Below are 23,281 nucleotides of genomic sequence, written 5' to 3'. Positions count from 1 at the left end.
GAAGGAATGATCTTGTGAATATTCTGGCATTCTGCTTGCTGTTCTCACCAGTGGAGTCCTTGTGCTCTAATACTTAAGCTTTTAAATTGTCTTAAAAAGTGAACATTTAAAAAAAAAGAAATATAAAACTTTGATGACAGTTAAAATGAGACCATTTAGATTTGTGTTTTATTTGGTATTTGTCACTTTTTTTAATTATGTTATTACGATTTTTATTTTTGAAAATGTGATTAAAATTCATATTCGAATATGTATTAGTTAATACGAGATATGGTGATAGAGGTTGGAAGTGGTTTACACGAAACACCGAGAGTTGTTATTGGTGGTTTAGAAGTGTTGGGAAGGTCAAAAATGTAATTTTACCATTATTTTAACTTGTGATTTCATTAAATTTGAACGGATTAGAAAGCCGATTTACCCTTTTCTTTGTTTGGATTGAGTATAGAGAAAGAGCTTGGCAGGATCATTATAATGTGAGAACGATAATAAAATCATAGAATGCTGTACTAAAACATGATAAGATGTGATTCGGTTATACCTTATAAGCTCAACGATGAAATTATGATACATTTCATTAGATATGATAAGATGAATTTCTCGATTATCCTTAATCAAAATAGTTGAACCAGTGAAATATTCAAACCAAAATATCAAATATAAATATCCAAATATTCTATGAGATGATGGTACTTATGAATATTAGAGGGACCCAACTCAAAAAACAAAATTTAGGTCGCATTTAAGGCCCCCCTACAAAGTGCATAAACTAGACCCAACAATTTGTTGTCCACCTAAAAAGAGAAAATTAAAAAAAATTAAAAAGAATGTATAAAATATATTTAAAATGGAAAACTACGAAACCTTGCAGTGGAAAATTAGTAGTTAGGAACTAGTCATTTTCAATGAGCATTTTTTATTTCCTTTCCAACTAAACAATAATATTTATAGACTAGTCACTCAAGTATTACGAAGTTTATGTTTTGGTTACTCAACTTTAAAAAAATTACAAAATGGTCATTAAACTATTCGAAAGTATTTATTTAAATCACCAGATTGTTGTTTTTTTTAAGTCTTACAGCGAGCTCTAAATGACAATTCGACAATTAATATAGTGGATTAATACTTAGTTGAAAACTTTCAAATAGTTCAATGATCATTTTATAACTTTTTAAAGTTAAGTGACCAAAAACGCGTAATTTACTAATAATTTAGTGGCCTTAGATGTAATTTATCCTAATAATATTATATACATATACCTACAAAAAGAACAAAGATATCATTTCCCTTTCATTTTGATTTTATAGTTAGTTAAAAGAAAACCCAATTAATTTGGCATTTGCTATTGGCTGTATGCCAGTTTTGTCAATTTATTATACCTATTAATCTATATCTATCAAGAAATGGCTTTGTTTATGGCTAGATTTCGTCATAAAATTATTTCCTCTAAATAAACCACATAGATATATAAAAAGTGTATATATATAGCAAATATATATACACTTTAGTGAAGTACATGTTGACTCGAACAACATAGTTATATATTTTTTAAAATAGGATCAATATATTATTTGATATCTGAATTTTGTTTCGATTTTCAATTTAGTACTTGAATTTTTCATATGAATTTGGTACTTGAGTTTGACTTTAATGTTTAATTTGACACCTAGACCAAATAGCATCATATGATCAGATGAATGTTTAACATGTATGCTCTAGTAAAAAAAATATATAAGTACTTAATTGGAATAAAAAAAGGACCTTGGTATCAGGGGTGAAGCTAGAAAATTTTTGAGGGTTCAAAATTAAATTGTATTTTTTTACGATAGTAGAAATATAATTTTATCATTTTAATAGCCTATATCTTTATAATTTTTAAAGAATTAAATTAAATTAAATTATTATTTTTAAGGGGCTAAAATATAATTTTACCATTACAATCTAGAATTTTAATGGCCCTAAAGGGGCCGGGGCCCTGCCAGCCCCTCCTGTATTCGCCACTGCCTAGTATAACCCACATATATAACAACATTTTAACTCAAAGAACATAGTAAATTTAACTTGTTTTACGATTAATATATTAATTGGTACATCATGATCCAACAACATCATGATCCAACAAATGTTTGATACGTGTGTTCTAATAAAAAATATAGGCACTTAATTGGGACACAAAACATAAGTATCAATTTGAAAAAACTCAGGTACTAAAATGAATATTAAAACCAAACTTAAGTATCAAATTCAATACTGAAAGTAAACTCAAGTACTAAATAATATATTATCCTTTTTTTTTTAAATACTTGAATATGAAATCTGGCAATATAGTTAATTAGAAAAGTCTGACATTGATCTTTCATTACCAGAAGCAGCATTGAAATTGTTTTTTCTTGCAACATTTCTGACATGAATTTTTCTGTCTATATATATATATATATTAGTACAGAATCTAGTTAGTGACATTATATACCCAGCATATTCTTAATGATTTATTTTTGTTTTTTATGTGTAAAAAAAATTAGTATTAAACAAACATGTCTCCTGGTTAAGCAATGAAGCATTTAGGTTTGGAAGAAGAATTTCAAATGTCAATTAAATCTATCATTATATATTAGGGCTAATTTCAGGACGAATCCAAAAATTATTTTTGGGATTAGAATTGAGTTATATTCTTTTACGAGAGTTACAATATAAATTTATTGTATTAATTTGTATCTTTATAATTTTTGAAAGATTAAATTAAGATTTTATCATTTTTGAGGAGGTAAAGCGTAATTTTACCACTTACTAATATATAAAATTATAAAATTTAAAGGGCTAAAATGATTTTTTTTTTCATTTTAGGAAGCCTTTTGCCCCTGCCAACCCCTAGATGTCGTCTAGGGTAAAATATGTATTTACAGTATACACAATTTAAATTTGACGTGTTAAAAAAAATATTATCATTAAAATTTGTTATAGATTAGGTTTAAATAATTAATTTTTTTTAACTTGTCAAATTCAAGCCATTCACGTGATAAGTATATAGTATTGACAATTTAATCCTCGTATTTTAAATATAGTCCACATTAAATTTAGGCTTATATTTAGCACTTAAGTTAAAATCAAAGTTAATGAATCTAATTAATATGATGTTAATATTTTAAAACTTATTTAAAATCTAAATCTTGAAGTTAACTCTAAATATTGAAAAATTTTTTAATGTTGTTTAATTAATAATAAAATTGGAAAAGCTGGATGGGGTTTGGAGTTTCAATTAATTAAACTAAAACTTAGAGGGAAAGTATTATTAAAAAGATTACAAGTAAATTAAGTATTTTTTAAATTTAGTCCATTTACTTCACTAAAATTTTAAAAAATTAATCTCATTATTTTAGTTTACCAGAATTTGACAAATTAAAAGGGCTATCTTCTCAATTTTTGCAAAAGAGAGGGATTAAATTTAGAATTAGAACTAAAATTAAATTTAAGCTTGATTAAAAAAATTCTAGATTGGCACTTTGGGTTGATTGTGACAAAAGAAAAAATAACAGGGACAATAATGTCATTACGACAAAGAACGTACAGTATAATTAAGATACCGTGTATATTCTTCGTTCTCTCTCTCTCTCTCTCTCTCTCTCTCTCTCTCTCTTTGTATGCAATTATGCATTGCATTAATATATACACAATTCAATATTTTTCCTTTTGATGAAAAAAAAAAAGAATACCATCACGATTACAGCTCTGCTTCTTCAACGTTCAAACAAGCAAGAAAAAACCCAAAACCCGAAGTTTATTTTCTTTTGTTTACTCTACTCTGCAATGTTTTCAATCTTCATTAATGGCGTCTTAGCTATGGGGATTCAGAGAGGAACACTACCTCTCTGAAATTTCCCGGTCTTTGTATTTTTGGTTTTTTTTTTGTTTATGTTGTTTGGACCGGTGGAAAAGCGGAAAAAGCAGCGAGAAAAGGAAGCTGGAAGTGAAATTTGAAAGGAAAAAAGACTAATTCTTGTTCTCGCTGTAAATGGAGTTTAAGTCTATTTTTCTGGGTTGAGTTGGTTTAATTAGTACAGTTTGTGATTGATAAATTTTCTTTCATTTGGATTTATGGCTCTACTCGTTTTCAGATGCGGCAAATGGTAAGCTTTTTTTGTTTTTTTTTCATTCATTTTTTTCCATGAAAATCTCATATAATTTCTTTTTCTCTTTGCTCATAGGTTATACCATGCTTTAGAATTTAAACTTTTCGTTAATATATGTTAACTTTTTATATAACTGTAATTTTTATTTGTAGAATTCAAAGTTGTACTACATATGGCCCGCATGCTGAAAAAAATGAAAAAAAAGGGGTATGTTTTTATTTGAATTTTGGATTTTTGAAATGTTGATGCAAAGAAAATTTGTTCAAATCTGCAAATTTTGTAAAGAAATGGGGTTTTTTCATTGAGTTTGAGTAATCTAATTGAGGGTATCTGAAAACTTATTTCTTTGAATATTATATGTAGGTATAGATGCTATGCTTTTTTGTTATAAAGTGGATTCTTAAATTTTACATTCTTTTTGTTGTTCTTAATCCATTTGTGCATCATCTATTAAGCACCATTAGCTTTTTCTTCTTTTTTTAATAAAAAATGTGAATATTGGAATCACATTTTAATGCTTTTTTTAGAAAAAAAAATAGGGCGGGATATAACTTATGGTGGTTGTTGTTTTGAAGGTTTCGTGGGAATGTTAAATGTCTTAAAGAAGCACTCATGAGTTTCAGCAAGGAAAAGCCACTGTTGGAATAAATTTTCTTCACAAACATTATTTGATAAGCGGCACTGATCCCTTGTCTGATTTAGTCGAAATCTTCGTGAAGCAGATCCGCTTTGTTTGAGGGAAAAAAGGCGGTCATTTCAGCTTTACTTCGGAGCATACCTCCTTTGGCATCATAGTTTATATATATATATGTGTGTGTGTGTGTGTGCGCGCGCGAGTGTGTGTGAAGTTGCTGAATTGGAAAATCTTGTTTGGCAGTAGTTACTAAAAGTTCCTTCGGTCAGGTGAATTTCCAAAGAAAGGAGTGTTTATTGATCATCATTTGCAGTTATTTATATCGGGATCTCTCCTTTCATGCTAGGAACTTCACACTGACCTTCGAAGAAAAACACCTCGAAAGTTTACTCCCTTCGGAAGTTTCCTCCGGTGTAAACTTTTGGACCCGTTTGGGCAAATCTCCTTTGGCATTTGGAGTTCATAGTTAACTCCCTTCGTCTGTTTTAGGGCAAATCTCCTTTGGCATTAGAGTCAACATATCCTCTTCAGGACATTTGACTCACTATCTGTTACGAACAATTGAACCAACTAGAAGATACATTCCGTGATTCGTAACAGAAGAATATAATCATATCCTTGGCTGCGCCTTCTTTCGGGATTGACTATTAACTCACTATCCTTATTACCATTTAACTTGGACCCATCATATCTTCGGTGCTTCAGTTTGTTCAAGCAGGAGTGAAGTACTGGTACGTCTTTCTACCCGGACTTTTTATTGTTTTGTTATAGAATTTGAAAAATAATAATAATAGGTTAACAACTAACAGTTTAGTTTCTGTAATTAAGTGAAACACTTAATGAATGGTTTCATATTAGCATATCTGTTTTAAACTAAAGCTTCCATGCGTTCACAGGTGCTTGCGCCATCTTTTATGGTCGTTTCTGTCTAGCATAGGTCGTGCTCTTAAAGATAGCAAAGCTTTGAAAGTAAAAATCGTGCCCGAAGATTATTTTATTTCTAAGGTCAGAGTCTTGCCCAAAAGTGGCACTAAAATCTAAATCCTCCATATGCCGTTCATGTTGAACTAAATTTGACATACATCTTCTCGTAGGTGGTGAAAAATGGATATGCTACTCACCGATTCTGATTGGGAAACATTTAGTGAAAGTGGCAGTAGTGAGGAACAAGAAGACACAGAGTTTCTGTATGGTGGCCGGGCTTGTACCATTCTATCAAGTCTAGAAGAAAGTATTGGGAAAATTGATGACCTTCTCTCGTTTGAGAGGGGGTTCTTTCATGGAGACATTGTACGCTCCGTAACAGATCCATGTGGACAGATGGGCAGAGTTGTTGATATTGATATGTTTGTGGATCTTGAGACTGTTAATGGGAAAGTCATAAAAGATATAAATTCAAACCAACTTTTGAAGATCCGCTCCATTTCTGTTGGGGATTATGTTGTTAATTCGACTTGGATTGGTAAAGTGGATAAAGTTGTTGACCGTGTTACTATTGTCTTTGATGACGGTTCAAAATGTGAAGTCACTGCCATGGGTCAAGACAAGCTTGTGCCTGTTTCTCCCAACTTAATTGACGACTTGCAATATCCGTATTATCCAGGACAGAGAGTACGGGTTGTGCCTTCGGATTATTCTAGTTCAACTGGATGGTTATGTGGTACCTGGAGGGAAAATCGGGATGAAGGAACTGTTTCTAGTGTGGAAGCAGGTTTTGTTTATGTTGATTGGATTTCCTCTGCTCACCTAGATCATGATATGAGTGCCTCTCCTCCCTCGCATTTGCAGGAGGCAAAAGACTTAACTTTGTTGGTGTCTTTTCCCCATGCAAATTGGCAGCTCGGTGATTGGTGTATGCTTTCTTTTGCTGATGGCAAGGGAACTTCTCGAAAGTTTCTCCACCCATCAACTCGTGACTTGATTAACGATAACTGGAAACTAGAAAAAGGATTTAAAATAGGAAACCCGGGATCAAGACTGGAGGAACTCTTTGTTATCATCAAGACAAGGACCAAAGTTAATGTTATGTGGCAAGATGGTACTTGCGGTATGGGACTAGATTCACATACTTTACTTCCTGTTAGTGTTACAAACGCTCACGAATTTTGGCCTCATCAGTTTGTCTTTGAAAAGGGAACCAATGGCGATACTCAAAGATGGGGTGTGGTTCGCGGTGTGGATGCAAAAGAACGAACGGTTAAGGTACTGTGGAGAAATAAGGCCGTGACTCAAGCAAATGATTTTGACAGAGAGCAGATGGAGGAAACTGTTAGTGCTTATGAACTTGTTGAGCACCCAAATTACTGCTACTGTTTCGGTGACATTGTGGTTAAGGCAATTCGGAACCATTTTGGCGATCAGGCTGAAAAAGGTACCGAAGCTGCTTCGGAAGGCAAAAACATGAAAAGGGGTGAGAACAACCGTCCCTGTGCATATTGTCCATCCTGTATTGGCGTTGTCATTGGGTTTGAAGATGGAAACTTGGAGGTGAAATGGGCTTCTGGTATTCCAACAAAGGTTTGAATCTTATTCATCCTTATTCCGTGATTCGAATCATATGCATAGCATATAAATTCAGAATCCCGGAACTTGTTGAACTCATTTTTGGCTGAATATATTCTGTCTCTTAGCTCATCAATTAGCAGTCAAATATCCTTCGAATTTATCGTTAAACTTTGTCACACAGGTTGCACCATATGAAATTTCCCGTATTGATAAGTGTGAAGGTTCAGCTACAACTCCCGGTCTCTATGAAGAAAATACCGAGGATTTTAACGAAGAGATGTTCGTGCATGAGGCACAGTCTAATAGCCACAAAGGAAAGGTAAATCCAACTTTCGGTTTTCATGATATTTTAGTTTGATTGCTCATAACGTGCATGGAACTTGAATAATCAATACCAGCCTTGTAAACCCAAACTCTTAATGAGGGCCAGCAAATCGTGTCTTAAAACAAAACTATTTTTATACTTAGAATTTGACAACATGAAAAAATCTTGTATTATGTCTATTTTCAGGAGTTGCTGAGTTTCGATAGTGCTCATGGAAGTGGCGAGAAATTCTCATGGGCACCTGCTTCCTTCTTCCGTCCTCAAGCTGCTATTGAATTATTCTCTAGCATTGCTTCTAGCTTCCTTGGATCCCTTGCTTCCGTAACACTTTTAAGCCAAGAGTCATCTAGTTTTATTTCTCATGGTGCTAAAGAAGATGACATTCTTCTCGAGAAAGAAGTCTCGGAAACTTGCAATGACTCTGCCGAGCTAGATCCGAGTGAGATGCAGATATTCGAAACAACAAACATAAAGCAGGAAGTAGAAGAGATCGAAGAAAACAATATGATGCCAAGACTTGACGAGACTTCCAGTCGATACAGGCAGTTTGATATGGTTAGTGATTGCTCCGATCACCATTTCCTTGGTGAAAGCAAGGTGTTGGCCATGTCTCAGGTTAGTAACATTATCCGACTCCTTAAACATACAATTTGAGCTGTTAAAACAGTCTGAATCATTTTCAATTTCGTACTTGTCCGCACTTTTAGGTGAAACGAAGTTGGGTGAAAAAGGTTCAACAAGAATGGAGTATCCTAGAGAAAAATCTTCCTGGTTAGCTCTTTATCTTACTCTTTGTAATGATTTTATGTTTTACATTTATCGGTTCACTTGACAATTTTGTCACGAGACTATTTTTGACCTTAGCAGAAATTATCTATGTTCGTGTATATGAGGAAAGGATGGATCTACTACGAGCGGTCCTTGTTGGTGCCCCTGGCACGCCCTACCATGACGGGCTGTTCTTTTTCGACATTTTTCTCCCTTCTAACTATCCGTACGAACCACCTGTAAGTTCTACTTGGTCTCTGCATAAAGTGAATACAAGCATTCACGTAAATCATGAACGTGTATATATATGTAAACAAAACTCATGAAAGTCGAATTTTTGCAGTCGGTGCACTACCATTCATGGGGGCTACGCCTCAATCCGAACCTGTATGAATCAGGGAAGGTTTGCTTAAGCCTTCTAAATACGTGGACAGGTTCCGACACTGAGGTCTGGAATCCAGGAAGCTCCACTATTCTACAAGTTCTTCTGTCCCTCCAGGCTCTTGTGCTTAATGAGAAACCTTATTTCAACGAAGCTGGATACGATAGACAGTTAGGAAGACCCGAGGGGGAGACAAATTCGGTGAGCTACAATGAAAACGCGTTCCTCGTCACCTGCCAGTCTATGCTTTATGTACTCCGCAAGCCACCCAAGGTAACACTAGAATCCCATTCTGTAAAATGAGAAAAATTCATGGCATTGTCCATTTTCGAGTCACTTATTCTTATTGCAATACCATTGCAGCATTTCGAGGCACTAGTCAAGGAGCATTTTAGTAAACATGCTGAAACCATCATCTCAGCTTGCAATGCATACATGGAAGGTGCACCAGTAGGATATGCTCTCGAATGCGGCAAAAAAGACCATGATGAAAACTTCAAAGGAAGTTCAACTGGATTCAAAATCATGCTCTCGAAGCTTCTCCCGAAGCTTGTGGAGGCATTTTCGGATCAGGGAATTGATTGCAGCCAATTCCGAGGGCTGAATAAGTGAATGTCCTGTTATCATATCATGAATACCTTTGTATAATATTCTTCACCAGAATTTTCGAAAAAATGAAAATCGAATAAAGATTCCTGCAAGGAAAGCTCTGTATCATATATCTCCAGGTGTGGTTTGGTGAAAAGATTGCAATGTTTTCTTAGTGCATCACAGTCTAAAGCCATGCTTAACAGGCTTTTACTATGACTGTATAGAACTGTTATTGTTTGCAAAAACAAATAAGATTTGTGAAATAAGAAGTGAATGATGATTGGATTGGTGTGCTTTTGATAATATTTTTTCTTAGATTATGCCTTTCCTATATCCTGTCTTGTTAAATTGGACTAGGATGATTCATATTAGAGAGGACTTCAAGCTAAAATGATGATAAAGTAATATGGAGAATTTTGTAGTAAGAGTCAAACTGTATTTATTCATTATTGTAAATTTTATCTCTTTCTATTGTTAAAAGTTGGTTTTTGTATGTAAGCACAAGATGTATGTGTAACTGTTTGGTTATTCTATTAACCATGTCAATTTTTAACAATAGAATTGAATAAAATTTTTAATAGAAATTACTAGTTTGCTCTTCGATCTAACGTATAAGGATTAATTTGTAATTCTTTTTAGTAAAAATAAAAATACAATCTTACTTTTAGTACAGGGATTATAATAGTATTTTTACCCTAAAATAAACCTAATTGGTAAACTTTGAATAACCCGAGCTAAAATAACTTGAACTCGAAACAATTCAAAATCATCCGAAAATTTTAAAATGCAAATTAACTCCATCAATTTATATATATTCGAATAAATAATTCAAAAATGAAATTGACTTTATTTGAAATAATCCGAAAATTTTAAAACGCAAAGTAACACCATCACAAATCAATTCAACCATCTATTTTCATGTATTTGCTTGGTCAAATTTTGCTATTAGTCTTTATATTATACATACGTCTTGAATTTAATCTTTGTATCTTGATTAAGTTTTGTTAAGTCAAATTTTACTATTAATCATTGCTCAATAATTTAGAAAATTTTAGTTTGTATATTTTTCAAAATTTGAAATTTTAGCTTTTACTTAAACAATATCTATTAAATTCAATAACTAAAGTAAGGCGAATTTTTTTGTAAGTTTTATGTTAAAATAGCAAGTTGTATGAGATTATATTTATATATATGATAATATATTTACCCTATAAAATTTTGGAAATAGAAAATTTTAACTTAAATGAGTTTAACTGATACCATTTGAATCAATTCGAAAAATATAAACACTAAAAGTGAAAAAATTAGAGGATGATATAAAGATTAAATCCGTAGTTTACACATAGTAGAGGTATTAATAGCTGAATTTTACCTTTCTTTTTCCACAAAGAATTTGGCTTGTGGACGCGTTTTTTGTTTGCAGAGCCAACAGACCATCAATGGAGTTCAAGAGTCAACATCATGTTCTAATAATCTAATTTTAATGGTGAACCCCAATTTTCTACAATTTCGTCATTAAAAACCCTCATAAAATCAAATAAAAAAAACACCCAACGCTCCCAAACGTGCCCCTTCAATGGAAATCGCTTTAAATCAAAATACCCCACCGATCTGACTCAGTTTCTTCACCGCTCTAAGGCTTCTTCTTCGCCATTGCCCAAAAACCAGTCCCGACAATGGAGCCGCCAAAATTTCTTCGTTTATTTTACCCAAAAAACCATTCGAAAACCCAATTTTTACATCTAAGTCCCTTCCTCTTCTTCACCTTCTTTATCCTCCTTCAAGCCTCCTTAATCCATGCTGAAATCCCATTAGAGTACATCAAACACTGTAACGACGTCGTTCCGGTATCTCCGGCGGAGCCTACCACTCTTTTTCCCAGCCCCACCACCGTTTCTAACAACCTCGACTTTAAAATTGGGTATTTCAGTGGCGGAGACTCCATTTTTTTCCAATCAAATACCACCGTCGATGTGCCCAAAGCAGCTACGTTTAGTGCTCAGTTTTCTCACGACATCTTTGGTAGTAATAAAACCCGAATTTATAAAGTTCAAGGAAAGCTCGTTTTACAAATTCCTAAATCATTTTCCCTTCCTTCTCCAAATGGCGGTATCGTAAACCCCGGCCGAGGCTTACGGCGGCAGTTCCGGATCAGGGGACCGAAAATCCCAGTCATCGGAAGGGGAGCGCCAAGTTTTTCGCTTGGTGGGTTTTGGTCGGAATCGACTTGGAGGCTTTGTATGATTGGATCAGGGATAAGCAATGGCAATGCAGGTAAATTCAGGACTTTTAGTGTTGCTCTTAAGCTTAATTACTCGAATAATTTCAATGTTTCTGGTACTTTAATCTCTGGGGTTCTTCAAAGTTTGGATTCTGAACATAGTTCGAGTTACTTTGAGCCTGTTCCCATATTGGGCATTAGAAACTCCGAGAATTATGAGTTTAGTTTGGTTGATAATGGAAAGGATGGTTCTTGTTTAAGTGAGGGAGAAAATTTGGATGTTAATAAAGCAAATGGGGGATTTTGTTCAGTGATTGTTCAACATAAGATTAGGTTTGAATTGGATTATGGAAATTGTGATCAAGTTAATTGCAGTTTTGTCATTAAAGATGTTAAATTTGTTCCTAGTTTCATGTTCTTTAAGCATATTAAGTGTGTGGATAAAGGGAAAATGCAGGTTTTGTTGGGTTTTCGGAACTCGAGTTGGACCCATAATTATTTCCCTTTCGATCCTAACACGACATTGATCGGTGAGGGAGCATGGGATGAGAAGAAGAATAGTTTTTGCGGTGTTGCTTGTCGAATTTTGAAATTCGGGAATTCTTTGAATGGAACATCGATTGGGGATTGTTCGATTAAGTTCAGCTTGAGATACCCCAAGGTCTTGTCATTGAGAAATAGGGATTCGATTGTGGGGAAAATTTGGAGTGATAAAAACAAGGAGGATCCGAGTTACTTTGATATGATTCGGTTCAGGAGTGTTTGGGAAGTATCACCTGGGTTAAAGAATGTTCCGGGTTTAAGATACGAGTATACTGAGGTTGACAGTGCTAGAAGAGTTTATGCAAGTAAGCATGTTGCCGAACACAAGGGAAAGACATACCCTAATGCTGATTCGATAGATATGAGATTTGATATGTCGGTGATAGATAGTAAAGGAGAACCAGCATGGGGTATTGCGAACCCAATGTTTGTGGGTGCTCAGCCTTACAAGTATCAGTCTTACAGTCTTTTACCGTTATCTTTTGAGTCAGCAATTCCAAGCAATAATGATAGCAGGCTATTGAATATCAGCTATCAGATTAGCTACACGTATTATTTGAGTAACAGACCTGTTTTGGCCCAAGGATTTGAAATTTCTGCTGAGGGTGTATATGATAGACATACCGGTGTTCTATGCATGGTTGGATGTAAACACGTAAGATACAAGAATCATAGTTCGATAAAAACTGATTCATTGGACTGTGACATTTTGGTTACTATCCATTTTTCTCCTATAAATGTTGCAGAAAAGTATCGTGTTAAGGGGACAATTGAAAGCACACGGATCAAGTCGGACCCTCTTTATTTTGGACCAATTAATTTTTCCACGAGATCGTTCTATGCTGGACAGGCTAAAGAATCCATTTGGCGAATGGATCTGGAGATTACCATGGTTCTAATTTCCAATACACTCGCTTGTCTTTTTGTTGGAATGCAGCTTTTTCATGTGAAGAAACACCCGGAAATGCTTCCGTTTATCTCTGTCTTGATGCTCGTTGTTCTTACTTTGGGGCACATGATTCCTCTATTGTTGAACTTCGAGGCCTTGTTTGTAAAAAACAGTAATCAACAAAATGCTTTTCTCGAAAGTGGTGGATGGCTCGAAGTAAACGAGATAATAGTCAGGGCAGTAACAATGGTAGCTTTCCTTTTGCAGTTTCGTCTTCTCCAACTCACTTGGTCCGTACGGCAAGGTGATGATAGCCGAAAGGGCTTTTGGAACGCAGAGAAAAAAGCATTATACATATCCTTACCTTTATACCTAACTGGTGGGTTGATAGCTTGGTTCGTGCACCGATGGAAAAACTCCCACCAGACCCCGTTTCTACAACCCCATCACAAACGGCTCCGAATGGTTCCATACCAAAACCGTTTCTACCATCAAACTTCTTTCTGGACCGACTTTAAATCTTACGGCGGTTTGATTCTCGATGGGTTTTTGCTTCCACAGATTTTGTTCAACATCTTCTCCAAGTCAAACGAAACAGCTCTTGCTGCTTCGTTTTACATCGGAACAACCCTGGTCCGTCTATTGCCTCACGCATATGATCTTTACAGAGCTCACAGTTCCTCAGGATATCTCGACTTATCATACATATACGCAAACCACAAAATGGATTTTTATTCTACCGCCTGGGATATTATCATACCTTGTGGTGGTCTGCTCTTCGCCATCTTTGTTTTCTTGCAGCAGCGATACGGAGGTCAGTATTTACTACCTAAACGGTTTCGAAAAGATGCTGTATACGAAAAAGTATCTGTCGATAACAGTGAGGAATTACAAGGGGAAACTGTTCAGAAAAACTTTTATAGTTTGTGATGCAAGTAATGGTGGAAACATTTTTTTTCCAGATCAAATATAGTAAATGCTTTTCGATCATCCTGTTCTATAGCTATGGGCTTTATGTTCTTTGTTCTTTTTTCCCTATGGATTCTTTTGCTTCTCAGTTCTGGTATGTTTATCATAGGGTGATACTGAAATAAATGTTGAAATCAATATGTTTTTGCATGGTAGCCAAAATTTGCAAAGCCAACTTATGTATCCTCTAGTTTTATATGAATGCAAAGCTAGAGTCTAGATTGAATCCATTCTGGTTTTAGAAGCTCAGGTACATTTCAGTTTGGGTAATTCTCAAGTTCAGTCATTTTCGGTATTTAGTTCTTCAGATTTGGGTCATTTTTAAATTTGGATTGTTAAGTTCAGCCTTCCTAGGGTTCAAGACTCGGGTTTTTGGAGTTTGGATTTTATAAGTTCTAGTCATTTCAGTTTCGAGTAATTTGGGATTTAGGTCATTTTCGCGTTTTAGTCACAATTTGGGATGGTAAAAATGTTTTCAAGTTCAAACAAGTTAATTACTTGAACAAAAAGCAAGCAGTAGGAAACAAATCATAAACCCAAATTAAAAGTTAAAGAAGACGTTGATTTAGTAAAATAAGTAATCTCAAATCAATGGTCAGGATTCAGGAATCTGTGTAATGTTTTTATGCAAGGTAAAGAATCCTATGTTCATAGGAACTACACAAAAACAAACATATTGATTATGTCTGGTTTCTCACATTATTAACAGCTATGGCTTCAAAAACAGATTCAAGAAAGATACACATGATCGCTATACATATGAGCAGTCAAATTCAATGACTTAAGCATTGCTTCCCCTCTTTTGTTGAACACAAATGTGGACATACCACCATTGTTCACATCGATTGACCGAAACCTGAAGCATGAATCAAAAACAACTGTTAGAGAAAGCTGCTGAAAGTCGAGCAGCAATGCAACGGTATTTGGTTCAATTATGATTTTAGTCCGGCAACTATGTTAAAATTAGGGTTTTAATCCCTCTAAGCTGATATAACATCATCACTATAATTGCAGACACCATAGATGTTATCAATTTGAACCTACTAATTATAAAGTTAGAAGGACCATTAGGCCGAATTGAAGTAAAATGATTAAATCTCAAATTTTAACGTAATAGAGGGGTAGAAACCATAATTAGACCTTTATGAACCACAACGATATGTGAATCCTAGATGCATGTTCTTTATTCTATTGTTACAATTGCAGCAAATAGTTAAGAGTTAAACAAGATCTCTAAAAGCTCATTGGCAAGAAATGGAAATTATAAGTACGTGAAGAACATACAGTTTTCATTGGCAAGAACATACAGTTCACCAATGGTAACATTTATAATTATATGTTAAGAAAATGACATACCTCTCAGGGGGTAGCCCTAAAGCTGTGCAGATAAGTGCCCTTACAATTGATTTGTGAGTGACAACTAAAAAACTTTCACCCTGATAAATGATGAACACCATTACTCATCGATCAAATTTATTTGGGATGCAAAAGATATAGCAATTACAGAAAAAGAAGTTAATGGAAAAGAGAGTATACCGGCGTGAACAAGATTTCCCTCCAAGCATCTCTAGCTGTTGCCCATAGTCTCCGAAGAGGGTAAACACCGTTGACGTAGAAATTCGCCGGATCCTCTCTCCATGTTATGTACTCCTTTGGATATATCACCTTAGCATCCACTGCCTCCAAATTCTGAATATCATTTAGTCTAATACTTGCAGAATGTTTTTGCATTATTCTAAAGCAGAAATTAGCTACTTAAGTTAACCGAGTTCAAAACCGGCTAGATGATAACTTCTACATAGACCAAGCTAGTAAAGTACTTAAGACAAGTTCTACATACATACTTATATGTGTATATATATGAATGAAACAGACCATTTTTCATGCCTTCAAGGAAAAAGAGATGGGCTTCCTTCAGTGAATCGAGGAAAACCAATGGCTCTTCCCTCCCTTGCCATAACACTTCAGCAGTGGTCTGCATTAAAGAAAGACGATTCAAAAATACAAAAAGAATCCTATACATCTAACCTTAACAAATAAGGTCGGTAGTCATACCTTAGCACGGGATATCGGACTCGAAAAACACTTATCAAAGTGCATTTTTGCAAGGGCATGCCTACACCTTTCAGCTTGTTTCACTCCGGCTTCTGTTAGCACAGATAAGTTTGAGCTGCCCTGCAACACAAAGATAGCAAAGTCAGCAGTTCATAATTTCGGGGATTTGGAGACAAATGGAAGAACCAACTTCTATGTCGCTCCGTTCTTCATTATGCTTAAACCCTGCACCAGTATCTGAAATATATTCAAACATGGGTACGAGAATACGACTTTTTAAGAAAAATATCCTTTGAACACACAACCATATCAAACACTTACACACAAATCCAAGCAACATGGTCTAATTTCATATATGTTCACAAATCACAATGAAAGCCAACTCAAAACTCCTTAAAATTTGATGTTTTTCATCATTCATATATTCAAACATAGGTACGAAAATACGACTCTTTAAGAAATATACCCTTTGAACAAACAACCATATCAAACACTTCGAATCCAAGCAACATAGTCTAGCTTCATATATGTTCACAATGATGGCAAACTCAAAAAAAAAAAAAAAACCTCCTTAAAATTAGATGTATATCTTGTAATAGAAACTAATTAACGAGAACCAGAGGCAACAAACCTGAACTCTACCCTCTTCATTCCAAGTGCTAAGGCCATGCCTTACAAGAATTACCTTCTTTGGAGAAGATAAGGACTCACGAGTAATCGATATGGTACCTCTTTCAAAATCATAAGCGGTACCAGTCAAGGCATAATCATTTTCAAGTATATCTGTATCAGAAACACCATAAAAATCAATTTTTAAGTAGCAAAAAGAAAAAAAAAAGTAAATGAAAACTGGAGAAAGCATGGGAACTTACCAGCAGTTACAGGCCCTTCTGCACTGGAACTTGAGCATCGAATTCTTGGAGTTGAACGACATAGATTATAGCGGTTAGTAGCTAGTTTAGCATCTTTGGAGGCTAAATTTGTAAAGAAAGGGATGGTTAAGGACAGAGCTTCACAAACCATGTTCTTCTTCAAAGATGGGGCGACAAATGATTACGGTTTCTATGATTGTTTGATATACATTAGAGCATATGAACAATTGCTGGTGGATTTTCAGGAATTTTCTATTATCGAATCTTTGATCATTAGGAGCTTGGGGCACTGTATCTAGCTTTGAATGGTGGGGGTTTGATTTCATGTGATACGGTGAGGTTTCGGGTAAGCGATTCTTATCCTTGTGTTTTTTTGTTTCTTTGGTTAATTACATTTTACATCCCTAAAGTATGCTCATATTTTAAACTGAGCCCTTAATTTTAAAATATTCTTATTGAATTTTGAAAGTATAAATCAATTCATCCGTTAGATTGTGACAAGAAACATTCAAAATACATAAATTAAATTTTAAATACATATAGATCGATCTCATAAATTATTTCTAGTCCATATGTTTTCAAAATACACCACGATTTTTTATACAATTTTAGGGTAAGGGATAGAAGTAAACACAATTTGAACTGTGCCAAACGAGTAATTGAGAAAAACTTTAACCACCACTCTATATAAGTCAAGACACACCATGTTGGTTTTGAACTATCATTTAACACCTAAACTAACAATTAGACTAACAAAAAATCTAATTAATATAATATTAATACTTTGAAATTTTAATTAAAATATTTTAAAATTTAGGACTAAATTAAAATTTTGACGATAAGTTAGAGATATTTAACGTAATTTTCTTTTTTTACAAAATATCAGTATTTATTCATAAGCTCGGAATGAGAGATTCGGTTATGCCATTTGCTGATGCTGATGTAATGTAAGTTTATGTTGCCTTACCAATTACCACCAAATTTTGAGTTTGGCAACTCAAGCTGATAACGTTTACAAAACAGTGCATTCCGAAACGACCCCTCCAATGCTTTGCATTATGATATCTAAATTTTATGATTCGAATCAAAACTCCAATCAATTTAATTTAATCATAAAATATTAAATTTTTTAAAATATTTAAATATAATAAAATTAAGATCTAAAATAATCTAAATTTAAAATGATAAAATAAATAATTTAAAATAATTAAACTGAAATAACTCGAATTTAAAATTTTAAATAAAATGGAGCGTTTAAAATAACACAAATTTTAAAACACACATTAACCCTATTTAAAATCAACTCAATCCACGCAATTGATTATAGGTGTTACTAATATCGGTCTAATCTGTCCATCATTTGACTGCATATGTGCTTCTTCAAAAACCCACTCTTCAATGCTAAGAGTGGATAGGTTCTAAAGAAATTAATGCTGATAATGTTTAGCAGATAACAATAAGACCCTACCTCATCAACTCTAGCAGTTTTCACTAGCAAAATAATCAAGGCAAAGAATTTTCATCCCAAAACTGGCATTTGCAACTCTAACCGCTGTTTTTAACTTTGTTCTTTTGATGCTGTATCAATGTAGAAATGCATGGAATTTTTAATTGCTGTAAAAGCATAAACTAAGATTTTACCGACGGACGAAAAGGATTATATATCTCAGTAAGATGTCTCCCATCTTTTTCATTGTAAACAAATCTTCAATCTTCAGGTGGGAAGTCTTCATCCGAACCATTGTCGAGGAAAGACCCAAGAGTTTTCCTCAAAATGCTGAAAGTTCTGTCATCCTGCATTTGCATAACGTATAAAAATGGATGTTTAAAGCTTTTTCAAGTCAACAAATTTTCCAGTTTCATTGTTTAATAACCTGTTTCTTTTTCTTCAATGACTCCTCCAACTGAGCAATTTTATCAGCATAGAATTTCTCTTGCTCGGATATCAAGCTCTTCTCTTTCTTCCCTAACGTACCAACCAATACCAAATTAGTATAAATTATGCTTCATTAAAATCGAGGAACAGCAATTTTTTATTTGTAGCTTACTTAATTGTTCATATCGCACAAACAGCCTTTCTTTGTCTTCCTCAAATCTGGAAATAGTATCTGTGGGATAGCATTGATAAATCAGAATACAATCAAAAGTCTAAATTCGTATAGAAATAAAGTCTTTTAGTTTATCGTTTTAAAATCATGGTTTTCTGAATCATAAACTTCAAATTCTGAGAAGTTTAGTTTATGTTAATTATGACTTCTTTTTTTTTGCTAAAGCTGTTTTTTTTTATCCAAAAGATTTGATCCAATACCTTGTTTAAAGGACAAAACATAAAATTCTTTATCGCTCGACCCAAGCGTAGATAATTATTGAGTTCTCACTTAAGGAAAGAAATGAATAGCAAAAAGAGCTTTAATTATCAGAAAAAGTTCCATTTGAGTATTCAATGCTGGTGACATACATACATGTTTAAGAGTAAAGCTATATCAGTACTACGAAGCCAAGGCATGAATTTAAAAATTGAAGAACTTCATTTATTATACTAAATTTTAGAACATATCAATCATAAAGACTACTAATCAAGTTTCCAAAGAAATAAGCCAAAAACTAGTTTCAGAATGTTTATTATCATATCAGCAGCAGTTTAAAGTTTAAATAAACAACTTTCCTATCCTAGGATACTGACAGATGTATTACTACAAATATTCTAATAGATCTTCAAAAACTACCTTTCAAAGACTGCAGGTGGATAGTTTTTTCTTTACAGAATTTCTCGTAAACCTCTTGAAACTTCGCAGTCTCACTCTTCAAGCAATTTTCACACTGCAAAACAAATCAATTACATTACCATCTCAAGCTTTTAAGCCATTTGTTAAACCAGTTAACAAATTCACTTTCATTGACCGGTTTCATGGATGAGCCCTGAGATCTTTATTAAGTAAATACCTCTTTTGAGCTCTTTGTAAGTGCCTTGGCAAATGTTTGTCTAGAGTAAAAAGAAACAAACAACAATAAATTACTATATCTAGATCAGAAAAAATATGCTTAAATTTTGGTTCAAGGTTGGATTATAAGTAGGCTAATATAGTTTACCTTTCCTTCTCAAATTTTGACTTCAGATCATCAAGCTTAGACCTTATCTCAGCAGCCACACTGTCAACGCAATATGCAAGAGGCTAAATAATGGCAGAATTTGATAAGAATTTAAAAAAAAAAGTTAAACAAACAAATATAACAGTTTTGTTACTTCATTTGCTCAAATTAAAGTTAGCCAAGCATCAGTTTGTGAAACCATTAGCATAGACGTAATGATCTTCACGAATCAGCGAAGGAATTGATAGGAAAATAGAATAATAACGCATGCATCATTCATTCAAATCTGAATACGGTAAAAGTTCAATGATGGAGTTCAAATTAAGAAATTACTACTTGTTAACTCATACAAAATTCCTTGAACCGACCAACCAAAATCATGCATCAAATCGCATAAAAGTAAAAGAACACCTGCAATCAATATGAAAATTGAAAAAAAAAAAACAGCTTCATCTTTGAAATTGAGGAGGAGGTGGTGAGGAAACCGCAAAGAAATCACAGCTCTAATGTAAAATTCTCATTGACTATAAAATTCAAACAAATATCGTTTTTAAAAGAAAAAAAAAGTGAAATCAAATTTTAATTTTACCTGGAAATTGTCTCTTCGTTCTTCTTTTTCCCGTCCTTTTGTGCTTTTTCTTTGATCAGTTGCAGAGCCGACATGATCCCTTTGAGATCACTGAAATTTCATCAACAAACAAAATGCTTATCAAATTAAAGCACATACACACATACAAAGAAAACATAGAAGAACAGTAGTCGTGAAGAATGACTTAGAAAGATCAGGATCAGGATCGAAATCATCAATAAGTCGGGTTTTCGGATCCGATTTTCCGAGCAAGGACTCCGATCCACGCTTTTTGTTTCTTGCTTTGCTCGTTGACATTGTTTGATTTCCTTTCTTTTTTACAAAAATTTGGAGTTCAAAATGGAGAAAAAGGAGAGCGAGAGACGTTTCTTTTCTCTGTGTGAGTTAGAGGGTGTTCTTTTTTCTAATTTTCCGAAGCTTTGGAGAAGGAAGAGGATTGGCCGCTTTTGGATATAAGAAATGCCGTTTTTTGTTACGCGCTCAATTGGCGCTCTTTTTCTTTCAATTCAAATAGCTTATTATCGTTTGATCAAAATTTACAAATTTTATTTTCAATTGAAATTTTTCTATGAAAACGAATTAGAGGGTGGATGAGATATATAATTCGTTTGATCAAATAGCTCATATCATCCTACATTGATAATAATATCAATATCAATCATGTTAATACTCAATCAATAAAATTGTTAAAAACTCAGTCAATAATATTTTTTTCATCCTCTCTTTTCATGGGAGGGGATTGATGAAATTGAAGAATTTCTAACAGTCTCACCTAACAAATAAGTATAAAAAAAGCATATTAACCATAGCATATCTTACAAACAGATTTGATGAAAAGAAAAAAGGTGGCAATAGCCCCACCATAGCACCATCCTTTTGCTGTCTTCTAGTGGGCATAAATCGTCTCTTTTTATTACATAAAATAAAATCAATATCTGAGTCGTTCGATTCATTTAGCAGCATCATTGATTATTGATCAACGGTGATCCCATTTGTAAGCTTAGACAATCATATACTTGGTGAAACAGGTGAAAAGCACCGGTTTTTCTATTCACTTATCCGTTTTCCAGAAATCGGATTTAATTTAAAAAATTAATCGATTTTTAATGCGGCTGAGGGTTGAGGGAACAAAATAATGCAACGTTCCTAATAATTTCAGAAACTATTTGATGATAATGTTCCCAAAAGCGGTGGATTATTATCATTCGGTCACTAAAATAAATAAAAATTTGAAAATTAAATATATTTTAGTAAAGTTTTAAGAATAGATCGAATTGGTTAGATCATCGGTTCTTATAGTTCGATTAAACGAATCATTAAAAAATATCAAAATATTATTATTTAAAAAATTCAATCGATTTTTAACCTAATTATATGGACCCGTATTGGTTCACGGGACAATTAATCTGATGTCTCTCTCCGGATTGGTATCCTGGTCAGTTTGACTGGTTCAAATAAATATGACTCTAAGTCTCTACATTTCGTATATCTTTTAACTTTTATTTTCAATAATTTAATCTTTCAACTTTATGAATTTAAAAATATGCTTTCAGATTATATATAACCACCTAATATTGTAATTGAAAAGCTGACGATATTAATTATTTAAACTAATTATTAAATTTATAAAAATATAAAAATTATATTATATTAGAAATTAAAATATAAAAATTTAAATTTAAGTATATTAAAAAATTAAAATCGAAAATTAAACATTTTTCAAAAAAATGGAAAATAAAGTGGTGGGTGCATGCTACGTGTCTTGGAAGATGACCTTCTTTTAATATATAAGTATATAGATATAAATGGAACCATGTTTTAATTTTCTAAAATTGAAAGAACCGCTTCAATGTTTTTATTTTGTTTTGTTTTTATTTTTTATTAAAAATAATAATATTTAAATTAATGTGTGTTTGGCATTATTGGTAAATGTTAAAAATTTTAATTTTTAAGTATTCAACTTCGAGTCTTATTTTGGTTAAAATTCATATGTATATAGTTGTTATATATCGATCTTCAATTTTATCATACATAATTGTCATGTGTGAATTCTAGTAAACTATCCTCTAAATTTGTATCCGTATTTATTTTATATTGATTTAATTCTATTATATAATTAATTGGATATATACTTATAATATACTATATTTGTATTTCTCTAACTCTCATAAATAATAAAATTCAAGATAAACCAAAATAAAATGACTGATATCATTTTCAAAGATGGAAAATTATTAAATTTATTCCCACTAAATCTTGCATTAGTTTAAAATTGGATTAAGGAATGATAAATCTCACTAAAAAATTTAAATTCATTTTTTACTATATATTATTCAAATATTATTATTTAAATCCATATTAAATACTATTATCTATCACATATCTTAATAAAAACACAATTTCAAATTTTCAATATTTTTTTTATTTTTTTGAATATTCGAATATATAAAAAACTGGATTCGAATATATTAAAATTCTTTATATATATATAAAAAGATTATAAGCATTTTGTCATTAATGAATTCATATATCTAGTCTGCATCTATTATTCGAATAAACAACATAGATTCAAATAATTAATGTCCAAGGCATCTATCCATATCCACTCTGAAACTACGACAATAATGATTTTAAAATCCAATCTAAATAGGCTTAACGGACACTTTAGTACTTGAAGCATATTGTTTTTCCTATTTTGGTCTTTGAAGTATTTTTTTTACCCAC

General features: G+C 33.0%; 4 protein-coding genes across 10 annotated transcripts; 2 read left to right on the top strand and 2 right to left on the bottom strand.

Annotated features, from left to right (window-relative positions):
* The first annotated feature begins 3,606 nt into the window (after positions 1–3,606).
* Positions 3,607–9,632, top strand: LOC107944364 (probable ubiquitin-conjugating enzyme E2 24). 7 transcript variants are annotated; one of them, XM_016878199.2, is made up of 12 exons: positions 3,630–4,121; positions 4,277–4,331; positions 4,700–5,027; positions 5,105–5,489; positions 5,655–5,763; positions 5,853–7,275; positions 7,445–7,582; positions 7,775–8,203; positions 8,296–8,359; positions 8,453–8,595; positions 8,700–9,011; positions 9,102–9,632. In XM_016878199.2, the coding sequence occupies exons 6-12, from the start codon at positions 5,863–5,865 to the stop codon at positions 9,348–9,350; spliced, it is 2,748 nt and encodes a 915-aa protein (XP_016733688.1). In that variant the 5' UTR covers positions 3,630–4,121; positions 4,277–4,331; positions 4,700–5,027; positions 5,105–5,489; positions 5,655–5,763; positions 5,853–5,862; the 3' UTR covers positions 9,351–9,632. The 7 variants fall into 7 exon arrangements, with proteins under 7 accessions (XP_016733690.1, XP_016733688.1, XP_016733687.1 ...); XM_041102735.1 differs by having other exon boundaries at positions 3,631–4,121; positions 8,456–8,595; XM_016878201.2 differs by having other exon boundaries at positions 3,607–4,121; positions 4,700–5,489; positions 8,456–8,595.
* A 1,081-nt stretch (positions 9,633–10,713) lies between these two features.
* On the top strand, positions 10,714–14,177 carry LOC107944362 (uncharacterized). The gene has a single exon (XM_016878195.2). It carries the CDS (start codon positions 11,006–11,008, stop codon positions 13,910–13,912), a length of 2,907 nt encoding a protein of 968 aa, XP_016733684.1. The 5' UTR covers positions 10,714–11,005; the 3' UTR covers positions 13,913–14,177.
* A 315-nt stretch (positions 14,178–14,492) lies between these two features.
* LOC107944363 (probable 2-carboxy-D-arabinitol-1-phosphatase) lies at positions 14,493–17,646 on the bottom strand. The gene is made up of 7 exons (XM_016878196.2): positions 16,879–17,646; positions 16,638–16,789; positions 16,007–16,126; positions 15,827–15,926; positions 15,488–15,627; positions 15,308–15,387; positions 14,493–14,807 (listed from the first exon to the last, which is right to left on the bottom strand). Exons 1-7 carry the CDS (start codon positions 17,027–17,029, stop codon positions 14,681–14,683), a joined length of 870 nt encoding a protein of 289 aa, XP_016733685.1. The 5' UTR covers positions 17,030–17,646; the 3' UTR covers positions 14,493–14,680.
* Positions 17,647–18,177: 531 nt separating this feature from the next.
* On the bottom strand, positions 18,178–21,078 carry LOC107925087 (uncharacterized). The gene is made up of 8 exons (XM_016855652.2): positions 20,742–21,078; positions 20,558–20,647; positions 19,969–20,028; positions 19,822–19,861; positions 19,605–19,698; positions 18,927–18,986; positions 18,753–18,844; positions 18,178–18,672 (listed from the first exon to the last, which is right to left on the bottom strand). Exons 1-8 carry the CDS (start codon positions 20,852–20,854, stop codon positions 18,586–18,588), a joined length of 636 nt encoding a protein of 211 aa, XP_016711141.2. The 5' UTR covers positions 20,855–21,078; the 3' UTR covers positions 18,178–18,585.
* Between the last annotated feature and the right edge of the window lie 2,203 nt (positions 21,079–23,281).

Source organism: Gossypium hirsutum, chromosome D10 (assembly GCF_007990345.1).
Source record: "Gossypium hirsutum isolate 1008001.06 chromosome D10, Gossypium_hirsutum_v2.1, whole genome shotgun sequence".
NCBI lineage: Eukaryota > Viridiplantae > Streptophyta > Magnoliopsida > Malvales > Malvaceae > Gossypium > Gossypium hirsutum.
The sequence above is the reverse complement of the archived record's forward strand: the minus strand, read 5'-3'. Positions and strand labels throughout refer to the sequence as shown.

Coding starts and splice junctions, on each gene's coding strand:
- LOC107944364 (XM_016878198.2), top strand. CDS start 5,863: ATGGATATGCTACTCACCGATTCTGATTGGGAAACATTTAGTGAAAGT. Junction 7,583..7,774: donor CTAATAGCCACAAAGGAAAG/GTAAATCCAACT, acceptor GTCTATTTTCAG/GAGTTGCTGAGTTTCGATAG. Junction 8,360..8,452: donor CCTAGAGAAAAATCTTCCTG/GTTAGCTCTTTA, acceptor TTTTGACCTTAG/CAGAAATTATCTATGTTCGT.
- LOC107944362 (XM_016878195.2), top strand. CDS start 11,006: ATGGAGCCGCCAAAATTTCTTCGTTTATTTTACCCAAAAAACCATTCG.
- LOC107944363 (XM_016878196.2), bottom strand. CDS start 17,029: ATGGTTTGTGAAGCTCTGTCCTTAACCATCCCTTTCTTTACAAATTTA. Junction 15,628..15,826: donor CCTTGAAGGCATGAAAAATG/GTCTGTTTCATT, acceptor ATTTGGAGGCAG/TGGATGCTAAGGTGATATAT. Junction 14,808..15,307: donor TTAGGGCTACCCCCTGAGAG/GTATGTCATTTT, acceptor TTCATGCTTCAG/GTTTCGGTCAATCGATGTGA.
- LOC107925087 (XM_016855652.2), bottom strand. CDS start 20,854: ATGTCAACGAGCAAAGCAAGAAACAAAAAGCGTGGATCGGAGTCCTTG. Junction 18,845..18,926: donor TGTGCGATATGAACAATTAA/GTAAGCTACAAA, acceptor TTGGTACGTTAG/GGAAGAAAGAGAAGAGCTTG. Junction 18,673..18,752: donor CATTGAAGAAAAAGAAACAG/GTTATTAAACAA, acceptor ATGCAAATGCAG/GATGACAGAACTTTCAGCAT.